Source organism: Phyllobates terribilis, unplaced genomic scaffold (assembly GCF_046119375.1).
Source record: "Phyllobates terribilis strain yellow unplaced genomic scaffold, ASM4611937v1 Scaffold_1__5_contigs__length_1240528914, whole genome shotgun sequence".
Classification (NCBI taxonomy): Eukaryota; Metazoa; Chordata; class Amphibia; order Anura; family Dendrobatidae; genus Phyllobates; species Phyllobates terribilis.
In genome coordinates, this window is record NW_027362761.1 from 231,517,471 (window position 1) to 231,530,801 (window position 13,331).

Consider the following 13,331-nt stretch of genomic DNA (forward strand, 5'->3'; position numbering starts at 1 on the left):
ATGTTACAAGCGTTGCATGCTGTGGATCACCTTCATGATGGGCAAATTTGTACATCTAGTGTGTATGAGCACCTTATGTTAACATTAAAATTGCCATTTCCACTCTGAGTATGCACTGGAAAAGCTCCAGGTGACTAAGTGTGTCCTTTTGGCATCTGCTTTGGCACAACTATTTTTGACTTTATAAAATGTAGTGTATGTCCCGTAACCAAAGTTGTTTTTTCATACACAGTATGAAAGGAGCCATACCTTTAGTACAAAAAATCTGATGGATAATTTTAGAGAAAGTATATGAAAATGTAGTGCTTGAAACAGTGTGTGACCCTGCCATCAGCGCACCTCTCAGATTCACTGGGTAGTGACACTGCCCCCAGAGTTGCTTTGATGGACAGTGCCCAGCTAGATGGTGAAACTGTGGCAGGAAGTGCGCTGTTCCATATGCCACTATGCGCGCACGCACACGCGCACACACACACTTTTTTATAATATACATACAGACACATACATACATACACAGTAAAATACTAGACATGAAATAGTCTGCTGGACCTCCTCTACTCATAAGTATGGCTAAATCCATGTATTTTTTCGATAGAGTATAGGAAGCTATAAAATTAAAGGTAGAAGAAAAACGTATAAAATTAGTGTGAACATCCTTTGACGTTAGAAGACATATGTACATACTTGATGATCAATAACAAATGATCGGCCACAGCAAAAACCTCCGATGGAAGCAAGAGCATTCTCCATATTTGCACTTATCAAGTCAATGTCATCAATCTAAAGAAAGATGAAAACACATTACAATACAATCATTTCATTATTGATTTTAAACAGGCATGATATTATGTGGCAGATCCCACTATTCAGTTGTATGAAAAGGATTCCTGTCACTTAGCCTTTGGATCATATTGCAAATTAATTGTGGATTGCTGGTGATAAGTAAAAACTCTATTCACAATTAAATGGAGCCCAAGATAGATGAAAGCTAAAAAGGCAACAATGGTAAGTTTTCATTTTAAAAAGGGCATCTGTCAGCAGCATGATGTAGGGACAGAGAGCCTGATTCTATTGATGTGTCACTTGCTTGTCTGCATGCTGTCATTTTGTTACAATCATAGTTTTCTCTGATGCAGATCTAGCAGAGCTCAGACTGCTGAGCTCTGTATAACCCCACCCACACACCACAGATTGGCAGCTTTGTGTGTACACTATACATTGACAGAAAGCTGCTAATCAGTGGTGGGGATGGGGTTACACAGAAGGAGGGCTACATGGCATGAGATAACTAATCCTGTAGTGAAAATCTCCTGTTGATAAAACACTGGTTTGATTTTATTGAAATAGCAACACAGCCTAGTAAGTGACATATCACTGGAATCAGGGTTTCAGCCCTTATATAATGCTCCTCTCAGATTACCTAGCAAAAACCTGCTGACAGATTCCCTTTAAGAACAAAATTGTCTAAGTTGCTAAATTGAAGCCCTACTTGCCAGTTTGCAGTGGAGCCACATATATCAAAACTGTGCAGACTATATAATCACTGTCCATGTTTCCTTAAGAAATTAACGATTGGCTGCTATTAATGAGGCCAATTCTTACTTTCTGTCACTGTAATGGACTTGTTGTTATACATGCTGACTTGTGATGCCAACGGTTTTCTTTCCAAGAGCAGAATAAGTAAGTTTTAGGCTGGGGCTACACAGTGACTGTAACACAGGTCATGCAGCCGGAGATCACTGTATGTCACTGCTACATCACAGCGTAGCCCAGGTGAACGGGGATGCACTGCGGTTTCATTTATCTGCATTACTCGGCGATGTAGCAGCTGCATATAGTGCACTCAATCTACAGTACAGACCAAAAGTTTGGACACACCTTCTCATTTAAAGATTTTTCTGTATTTTCATGACTATGAAAATTGTACATTCACACTGAAGGCATCAAAACTATGAATTAACACATGTGGAATTATATACTTAACAAAAAAGTGTGAAACAGCTGAAAATATGTCTTATATTCTAGGTTCTTCAAAGTAGCCACCTTTTGCTTTGATGACTGCTTTGCACACTCTTGGCATTCTCTTGATGAGCTTCAAGAGGTAGTCACCGGAAATGGTCTTCCAACAATCTTGAAGGAGTTCCCAGAAATGCTTAGCACTTGTTGGCCCTTTTGCCTTCACTTTGCAGTCCAGTTCACCCCAAACCATCTCGATTGAGTTCATGTCTGGTGACTGTGGAGGCCAGGTCATCTGGCGTAGCACCCCATCACTCTCCTTCTTGGTCAAATAGCTCTTACACAACCTGAAGGTGTGTTTGGGGTCATTGTCCTGTTGAAAAATAAATGATGGTCCAACTAAACGCAAACCGGATGGAATAGCATGCCGCTGCGAGATGCTGTGGTAGCCATGCTGGTTCAGTATGCCTTCAATTTTGAATAAAACCCCAACTGTGTCACCAGCAAAGCACCCCCACACCATCACACCTCCTCCTCCATGCTTCACGGTGGGAAACAGGCATGTAGAGTCGATCCGTTCACCTTTTCTGCGTCGCACAAAGACACAGTGGTTGGAACCAAAGATCTCACATTTGGACTCATCAGACCAAAGCACAGATTTCCACTGGTCTAATGTCCATTCCTTGTGTTCTTTAGCCCAAACAAGTCTCTTCTGCTTGTTGCCTGTCCTTAGCAGTGGTTTCCTAGCAGCTATTTTACCATGAAGGCGTGCTGCACAAAGTCTCCTCTTAACAGTTGTTGTAGAGATGTGTCTGCTGCTAGAACTCTGTATGGCTGCTGTTAACCTGCAATTTCTGAGGCTGGTGACTCGGATAAACTTATCCTCAGAAGCAGAGGTGACTCTTGGTCTTCCTTTCCTGGGGCGGTCCTCATATGAGCCAGTTTCTTTTCAGCGCTTGATGGCTTTTGCAACTGCACTTGGGGACACTTTCAAAGTTTGCCCAATTTTTCGGACTGGCTGACCTTCATTTCTTAAAGTAATGATGGCTACTCGTTTTTCTTTACTTAGCTGCTTTTTTCTTGCCATAATACAAATTCTAACAGTCTATTCAGTAGGACTATCAGCTGTGTATCCAGCAGACTTCTGCACAACACAACTGATGGTCCCAACCCCATTTATAAGGCAAGAAATCCCACTTATTAAACCTGACAGGGCACAAATGTGAAGTGAAAACCATTTCCAGTGACTACCTCTTGAAGCTCATCAAGAGAATGCCAAGAGTGTGCAAAGCAGTCATCAAAGCAAAAGGTGGCTACTTTGAAGAACCTAGAATATAAGACATTTTCAGTTGTTTCACACTTTTTTTGTTAAGTATATAATTCCACATGTGTTAATTCATAGTTTTGATGCCTTCAGTGTGAATGCACAATTTTCATAGTCATGAAAATACAGAAAAATCTTTAAATGAGAAGGTGTGTCCAAACTTTTGGTCTGTACTGTATGTTGTGGCCAAAGTCATCATAGTTGCAGTCTTAATGAGATGTCTGTTAATGAGCAAGCAGTGTGAATATGTAAATGCTTGCCTGAGACATTATTGCCCTTCACAGAGTACTGTGAAACTATTCCTACCTGCAGGCATCCTTAACACCTCTCCCGATTATTAGGCCCCCACATTGACACAATCTAGCAGCTTGCCATGACATCACAGGAGTTTGCTAACCAGAATAAGCACCCAGGATGTTCGCAGGTAGGAGGGAGTTCACAGTGCTTTGGTCCAGCAGCCACAGAGTACCGACGTGACCACTGGACCAGTGTCCTGCAGATAGTTTTGGTCCACTCTGATCATAACTCTTTACCAAATCTTTTTTAACAGCATATTCAAGGGGTGTTCAATATTTATCTACCTGAACATGAAAACAAAACCGAACTTATTACTTTTCAATATAATCCCCCTTGACTTCAACATCCTGATTCCACTTAGCCTCCAGTGATCGGATGGCCTCAGACTAGAAAGAGACTTCTTGCTGTTGCAAGAACCCTGTTACTGCCTCTTTGACTGAATTATCATCTGGAAATTGTTTCCCGCATAGATATTTCTTCAGGTTCCAAATAGAAAGTAATCACTGGGAACCAGGTCTGGACTGTAGAGTGGATAGTTAAGCTCTGTAAAGCCGCATACCAAGATAGCAGTTTAGGATTTGCAAGAATTGTGAGTTGGCGCATAGTCATGAAGCAGCAGCTTTCCACGGCTTTTCTCTTAAATTACCTCACATAATGCCTTCATTGTTGAAGCATAGGTGTCTCCAGTAATTGTTGTCTTGTGTGGCATGAATTCTAGTAATAAAACGCCTTATGTATCAAAAAAAACTGTTGCCATGATCTTTTTGCTCAAGTGTCAACATTTGTGGCACCCCCTGGGAAATGACCTTTGGCATCATCAAAACATCATGGATTATAATAGAAACTGTGCCAACTGAAATGCCTAATTCATGAGCTATAACACGGACTTTGCTCCGACGATCTTCCAAAACTATGGCCTCCGCTTTACATCAAATTTCCTTTGAAGATGTTTTGACAGGTCGTTCTGAATGGGGGTCATCTTCAATTGATTCCAAACCTCATTTAAACGGCTTGGCCCAAAACATTACTTGGTGCATCATCACTACATACAGCAGTAGATATAGTATATCTTGACTTCAGCAAAGCATTTGACAAAGTATCTCACACCATCCTTATTGAAAAAATGACCAACTATGGAATGGACAAAGCAACTGTTAGTTGGATTCATAACTGGCTTAGTGATCAGACCCAAAGAGTGGTCATAAATGGCTGCACATCCAGTTGGAAGAATGTCTCAAGTGGGGTACCACAAGGCTCTGTCCTGGGCTCTGTGTTGTTCAACATCTTTATCAATGATTTAGATGAAGGAGCTGAGGGTAAACTGACTAAATTTGCTGATGACCAAAAGCTAGGAGGGATAGCGAACACTAGAGAAGAGAGAGGATTCAAAAAGACCTAAAAAAAAACTGCAACTGTGGGCAGCAGCTAACAGAATGGTTTTTAACAGGGAGAAACATCTGGGCAAGAAAAATGAAAAAAGCATATACAGAATGGGAGGAATAGAGCTAACCAACATCACATGTGAAAAAGACTTGGGTATACTAATAGATCACAGACTAAACATGAGTCAACGGTGTGATGCAGCAGCAGCAAAAAAGGCAAACACAACTATGGGTTGCATTAACAAAAGAATACAATCTAGATCACGTGAAGTAATTATTCCCCTATACTCCCTCTTTGGTCAGGCCTCATCTGGCCAGTTATGGGCACCAAATCTTAAAAAAAAGACATGAAGAAACTAGAGCAAGTTCAGAGAAGAGCAACCAGAATAGTGATCAGTCTGCAAACAATGTCCTATGAGGAACAGTTAGAGGATCTGGGAATGTAAGCTTGCAAAAGAGAAAAGACTGAGAGGAGACTTAATAGCTTTCTACAAATATCTCAAGGTCTGTCACACTGTAGAGGGATCAGCTTTATTCTCATTTGCACAAATAAAGACAAAAGATTAGAAGCAATGGGATGAAAATGAATGGGAGAAGATACAGATTAGATATTAGAAAAAACTTTTTGACAGGGAGGGTAATTAACGAGTGGAACAGGCTGCCACAAGAGGTGGTGAGTTCTCCTTCAATGGAAGTCTTCAAACAGAGGCTGGACAGACATCTGTCTGAGATGGTTTAGTGAATCTTGCATTGAGCAAGACCAGATTGCATTGGACCAGATGACCCTGGAGGTCCCCTCCAAATCGAACATTCTATGATTCTATGATCCTTTCATGGATTTCTTTAGGCTTCTTATCTTCCTTTGTAATGAATTTAATCATGAAATAAAGCTCCAAATCCCTCACTTTGTAGAGTCGCACTGTACTGCACTTGCCATCCTGTCACTTCCAGTGCTTTCATCAGACTGAACTTCTACCGAGTCCGCTGCATTTCCAGACATGTCTCAACATGCACAGAAAAGCTCCGCTCTCTAACACTGACAGAACATGCTGGGGCAGATAACTTATTGAATGCACATCGTACATGGTAAATATTGTGTATGATGGCAGAATTACCTAAAATTAAGTATCACGTGGTATGGTCTCACCACTTTCACTAATGTGACGTTCTGCACCCCCCCCTGGGGGATACGCTAGGTCAGCTTAGCACATTTTTACACAGACACCCCCTGTCCACACAGGCACAGGGAGGCACGGAGAGTGAGGGTGGCCAACGTGACCGCCGGCGTGGCACAACACTCGCTCACAAACCTGACAGGCTGAGTGACCCCTTTCACTAACACCAGTGAAACAGAGGCTTTCCAGCCCGGTAGGACTGTCACCAGTTCCTCGTTACATATAAACCTGGTCCGTTAATGGGATTATATCGGTCCAGAAACGAGCCCCGGTAGCATGTGACGTTAAACAGAGAACACAGATGTGTGGATTCATGGATCGAGATAAGAGAGCAGCTACAGGCTAAATTATATATTTAAATCGCCACAAAGGGAATCGGTCAGGTAATTTCTCTGTGGTATACTAATAGTATCCTGAAATAGGGCTTGGCCAGCCCTTTCAGGATAAGTAATTTTTGTTTCTCTATGTGGCCCACTTGTCTTGCCCTAAGCCCTGGATAAATTTATTGTCTCACGCCGGCAAGTCAAGCATATGTAAATGATAAATGAATATTCACCAATTCCCTTGCCCATAATTCCGCCCACCCCTCTGCGCCGCCATCACAGATTTGTTCAGACTGCCGTATGCCCAAGGATCGCATTGCAATCCTCGGGCTGGCAGTCTGCTCTCCTGACATGAGCATGACAGCGTGTATTTCTATGCAGCTATCACGCTCAGGTCAGGAGAGCAGACGGACAGTCCGAGGATTGCGAAGCGATCCTCGGGCATATGGCAGTTTGACTCAGTGAAGTCGGAGCAGAAGGTTGAATATTCATTAAGCATATATACACTTGGATAATCAGTGACACTGGCGGGGGGGGGGGGCTGAATATTCATTTATCATTTACATATGCTTGACTTGCCGGCACAAGACAATAAATTTGTCGGGGGCTTACAGCAAGACAAGGTGGCCAAGTAGAAAAATAAAAATTACATATCCTGAAAGAGCTGCCCACACCCTATTTCAGGATACTATTAGTATACTAAAAAGAAATTACCTGACACATTCCCTTTAAGGACACACTAGACAAAACACTATATACACAATGGATATACAAGTGCTTCTCACTAAATTAGAATATCATCAAAAAGTTAATTTATTTCAGTTCTTCAATACAAAAAGTGAAACTCATTATATAGAGTCATTACAGAGTGATCTATTTCAAGTGTTTATTTCTGTGAATGTTGATGATTATGGCTTACAGCCAATGAAAACACAAAAGTCATTATCTCAGTAAATTAGAATAATTAACAAAAAACACCTGCAAAGGCTTCCGATGCGTTTAAAAAGGTCCCTTAGTCTGTTTCAGTAGGCTCCACAATCATGGGGAAGACTGCTGACTGCCAAACACGGCCTCGCTGTCTGGCTTCTAGTTGCCGTATCTCCCTACCCCAAGGTGCTAAAATGGGTCGAGAACTCAGTGGGCGTTCAGCCCGTTCCTGAGATCTCAAAAGTGTAACTGGTATACGGCTAGGATATATGATAACTACATAACTCCTTATAAAATTATGGCTCCCCTACGTCTGGAGCGGGTGGGGGAGGACTTTTAAGCAGTTAACCAGCTTTGGCTCTCAGGAGGGGTTCGTCCTGCCATAAAGGCCTTGGTACCAGATAGGCTGCTGGGAATGTGAGCTTTTTCCACTTGGAGCTTTTGAAGCTGGACCACCAGCTGAGCCAGATGTCTTGTCTCAGGTTCACACTTTGAAGGAGGTTTATAATCTCGAAACGGATATGATACAGTCAATTGGAATGAAATTATATTCCACATATTCTTCACAGTGGTCTCTCAGCTTCTCAGGGATCTGAGTGAGTGTTGTGCCATGCCAGCGGTCACGTGGGCCACCCTCTCACTCCCAGTGCCTCCCTGTGCCCATGTGGACAGGGGGTGTCTGTGTAAAACGGTGCCAAGCTGACCTTATGTATCCTCCCAAGGGGTGCGGAACGTCATGTTGGTTAAAGCGGGGAGAGCGTACCGAGTGACCCCCTATGTATTAATGCCATCAGGAGGGGTGGGGTGGGGGGCTGCAAGGTGCGGTTCTTCACATAGATCTACAGCAGATGAAGAAGCCAAGCTGAAGTCTGAACTTAAAGACGAAGTACATAAAGTAGCTCTTTCAGCATTTCTTGCTGGAAAGAAATATTTGTGACAATAGCATTGGACCGGAAGTTTCTACTATATGTAATAACTCCATAAATCAGTTTTAATTGGCTAGGGATGAATGCAGGCCGTCTAGGACTGCAGATTTATAGAACTTTTTCTGAAACATCATTACTTCGCCACAGAAACCAAGGATTTATAACTAGGGTTCATATGTTAAATAATGATTGTTTTGTGCAGAGGTTCCAAAGAGCCAAAAAACCCTCAGCACCAGCATTCATGGGGCTCTCCTCCATGCAGTCTTTTACTTGATAAGGTAAAATGGACCAAAAAGCTATTTTCCAGCTATAAAATTAATTTCAATTTCCTCTGCTGAAAGCCGAACGCTGCCCCATTGTGCATTCTAAAATATTTCTCCCTTGCTCACGCTTTGGCAAGGTCACGTCTCAGCCGATAGAATTACAAAATCTAAAAACTATTTTATGCAATCCAGATAACGACCCAGTCCGTGCGACATCCTATGGTTATGGTTTAAGCGCAAGTAACACATCAAATGAATTTAATTACTCTCATTTGCTCCGGGAGAGTAAAGACAATAAAGATAACTTTTGTGACTACCAAAGATTATGGCAGATCAACAATAACTACTATCGCGATATATACATGTATGTTAAAGTTGATATGTCATCAGTAAATGGAGTTCTATTTAAAGGACAGGGTTTTATAATGACAGGTCCACTGGTTAGGTGTAACAAATGACAAAACAAATAAAATCGGGTATAGGGACCATCAAAGAGGGTGGTAAAAAAAATGGAAATCCCTTCCTTCTTTCCTTTAGCAAATGAGGGGAAAAAAATGCCAAGTTTCGTTACATGTGTGTGCCCAGCATTTTAACTATAGCAGCCTTTTGTGCTCCAGAGCTGCTCAACCATTTCTAAACATAGCAGGGATTTACCTATTATATGGGTAAATCGCTGTTATGGTAGTCCATACATTTTTGCCTTCAACAGATCAAACTTACATTTATTCCAAAGTGTTCAGTAACTCCACGTCCATGTTCCCCTAAAACTCCAAACGAGAGGCTTTCCTCCAGGAATATTCTTACTTTGTAGTTGTATTTTAACTCAACCTGCAATTTCCAAAAACATCAAAAATTTTAATTTTAATAAAAAAGGAAAGGGATATAAACACTGGATCAAAAAAAATGCACGAATTACAGGACGCAACAAAGCTGTTCCAACAGAGTCTGAGAGATGGTTTGGATTATGGCATAGAAAAACTGTTTGCAGCCGGCGATTATTTTTGAATAGTCACCACATAAGTGGGGAAAAGAAACATAACACACATTGCTGCAATTCCTTTTCTATTAAAATGCTTTATCTGTTTGGTACCTTAAACATACAGCATTTCAGCAACTTAGTAGAGAATAAAGAAGGCAGTAGTTTCCCAATCCAAGGAAAACCGGTTATAGATGTAACTTCATGAAATATGGATGACTGCCACATGCAAAATATTTGGCAACAACACGAGTCTTCAGCAACTTTCTACTTCTGCGAACAACAACTGCAGTGTGTAATTCATATCTCGTGTCAATCTTTATATACAATCTGCATAGCCACACTATTGGGTTAGCAATCCAATCATGTATGCAGACCTACTGAACCTTGTACTGCATGTGGGGAAGTTTGGTCTGTGAATGCAATGCACTGGGGGTGGCAGCCAACTGCTATTTAGGAGTGACACAGTGGCTCTAACCCTATAAATGCTGCGACCACAAAACAACAGATAAGTAAAGTTTAAAGGGGTTGTCCCACAAACAAAGAACATTTTAATCAGTAGATCTCTGAATAATAATAATAAGTTCCACAACTGGATATGTTAAAAAAAAATATTCCTGTGCCAAGATAATCTTATATATGTGCCCCTGCTATGTACGGTCTTATTTGCTGTGTCTGAACATGTAAAGCTGATCCATTTAATGGTCGGCACATAACACAGCTCCTGGACAGGAAAGGAAGCATAAGAGTTTACAGGCACTGCAGGTGCTCACAGATGCTGCTTTCATTCAGTGACTGAACACATTTCCCTGCCTGTTCGATAGCAGGAGTGAGTATTTCTGCAGGGTTTCCAGCAATCTGGGCTCATCATAAATCAAGTTAGTGACATAGTAGCACTGGTGGCTGCTGAACATGCATGTCACCGACTTGATTTATGACAAGCTCACTGGACTGGTGTCTTGACAGAAACACTCACTCCTGTGATAAACCGAGGAGTGAAATTGGTCACCAGAATTTATCTAAATTGTTTATAAGCTTATCTCAGCACATCTTTTAACACATCCAACCTTGTAACTTATTATTCCAAGATCTAGTGATTAAAATGTACTTTGTTAGTTTGTGGGGCAAGCTACTTAATGCACCACCAACCTTTACGTTGGGTAAACAGGGATCAATAAAAATGACTTCTAACCTTCTTGAAATAAGAGGTAGCAGAAGTGCCCAATGGCTGCTTATCATACTCTTGGCATAAAGCCGGCGTAACACAGGTCTGCAGACCCAAACGCAGCAGCCTCATATATCTATAAAACTGTTGAGTTCAGGTCAGGAGGCCCATGACTAGTCCGTATACTGCAGTCCATACTTGAACCGTGAATGTTGGCTGTGTGAACTCAACCTAGATCACAAAAATGTTTGGCCAACCCACAAAAGGTATAGTTTTGGAGATTGTTCAGCAACTATTTCCCTAACTAACAGTTTCAGGTCTATGGCCTGCTTTAAATACATTACATGGTAATACAGAAAATTTCATACCAATTGAGGAAGAGGACAAATGTCACCAGTGTTCATATAGACTCCTTCAGCAACGATAAATCGTCTGGTCACCCTGGCTTTACGTGGATTCTTAAGGAAGGAACAATACAAAACTATTAGTGTTTATATATGTGAGGACCTGGCCACTTTCTAAATACTTTTCCAGCACTGAGCATCCCTTTACGACAATCTTAATTTTGTGTTTTGTTAGAAATTTGCTTGCTGTGTTTTGTTAGTAATTTGTTTGCTCATCAGTTCAACCTCAGGCATCTATTCCATTCATTGACCATATCTCCGAGACCTTGGGCCATTGTTCTCTCCGTCACCACAGGTAGTCTCACATGCAAACCCAGGGGATGGGTTCCACCTGAGAAAATATCTCCACTAAGGCACAATTAGCTGGGGGATGGAGGGGTGAGCTCTTCTGCCGATTCAGGGGGCTGAACCATGTGCAGGAGAAAGGGAAGATTCATTGCTAGTCGGACTGAGAGCTGGGTGGTATCACGGGCTGCGGTCGTGATATCCATCATCTAAAGGAGCATATGCTGTGACTGCCAACATACCGGCAGGAGATACAAAAAGCTGTGGGCCAACCAAAAGTTGGGGGACAGTGGGTATCACCTGGTAAGGGGAAGTGGAACTACTGATCCCAGGTTGGAAACTCTAGGACTAAGAGAATTGCCTGTTGGACATTTACCTGGAATTGCTGTTCACCGTGGTCGGAAGGAATAAAACTAATTGCATCGATAACCTGCCTAGGTGATTAAAATCCACAACCGCACATCTTTACAATATACAACAAGCAAAGAAAAGAGTTTAAAAAGAATAGAAACCTTTAGACATACAAGTATGGTACTGATCCCTAAATTGTTTGTTTTCTAGCCTGTCACCTAGTTTTCCTTTTCACAGATTACTATTCCCACAGTGGTTTTTGTGCTCAACCGCAAGCAAAGTGAACTTTCCCTAATGATATACACCACTGAGGCCATTCATCATGCAACGCTCAGTTCTTGGCTGCAGCCAGCAAAGTCCGTTTGCAAAGGCCAAGAAAACGGAAAGCAGAAAGTCATAAATCCATGTTTGTTCCACATATTTTATCAAGGCTTTATTTTTATTTTTAAATACACATGGATCTCCTGGGCAATGGCCCATACACAGGAATTCCACAAATTATACAAGCATATTACCCATATAATTTACAAGCTCACGTGTGTGTTCCCTTGCAGGGGGACTATGTTGTCACCACTCATTTTTTGTTTCTCCTGTTTTCGCACAGGAAAAGTAACAAGTACAAATACCACTGTTTTATCTATTATATCTTTGGATGCACGAGCTAAATACCTAGCGGGATAATTGACTTCTTTACTGGAGCTGTGTACATTAAATCCTCATGTTACATTTGTATGCAATTTGTTACACCACATTAAAAGAGACTGACCCTGAATCCAAAGAACTTATTATTACTTCTACTTTTATTGGCCAGTTGAGGTTACTAGGCCTCATTTTTCTAGTGTTGTAAAGTAGTCAAATAATTATCATATATTGCCACAAGTGAGATTTACATGGATACATGATTTAGCCGAAAGACTTGCCATAAACTGACATCCGTAAAAGTGAGTTTAATATAGAGGTTTCCATAAAAGATAATTTTCCCCGGTGGAACAACTGTAGCATTGGAGAACAGACAGACTGTTTCAGAATCATTCCTTTTATTAACAACTTGCCAATACAAAGTCTATTCTATTTATTAATGCAGGCAGTTAGCTCAGGGCTCCAGGTCATCCATCAGAGATTTTATGCTCATCAGTAAGTAAAACTTGTCGTTGTGCTCCCAAATGTATGCCAAGGCCCGGACATTTCAAATGCAGCTTCATAACAATATCTAAACTCTAGTCCTTTAATTGTAGCCAGGACAGGCCTCTGAAGTCATGTTGATACAGGATCGTTTTAGTGGAAATGGACATCACGGCATTTTCATTTTTTCATGAATATGCATATACAGTTGAAACCAGAAGTTTACATACACTATATAAAAAGACACATATGCATGTTTTTCTCAATATATTACATGATATCAGAATAAACCTTTCCTGTTTTAGGTCAATTAGGATTACAATAATTTTTAAGAGAGAAAGAGAGAGGAGAGAAAGAGAGAGGAGAGAAAGAGAGAGGAGAGAAAGAGAGAGGAGAGAAAGAGAGAGGAGAGAAAGAGAGAGAGAGAGGGAGAGAGAGAGGGAGAGAGAGAGAGA

General features: G+C 41.3%; 1 protein-coding gene across 1 annotated transcript in view; it reads right to left on the minus strand.

Annotated features, from left to right (window-relative positions):
* Positions 1–13,331, minus strand: part of SPTLC1 (serine palmitoyltransferase long chain base subunit 1) — a 78,567-nt gene that overhangs the window by 24,542 nt on the left and 40,694 nt on the right. The window contains exons 8-10 of the mRNA XM_073671022.1: positions 11,083–11,172; positions 9,294–9,401; positions 685–780 (exon numbers count right to left, since the gene is read on the minus strand). Coding sequence (XP_073527123.1) covers positions 685–780; positions 9,294–9,401; positions 11,083–11,172 — 294 coding nt within the window. The remainder of the gene's footprint in view (positions 1–684; positions 781–9,293; positions 9,402–11,082; positions 11,173–13,331) is intronic.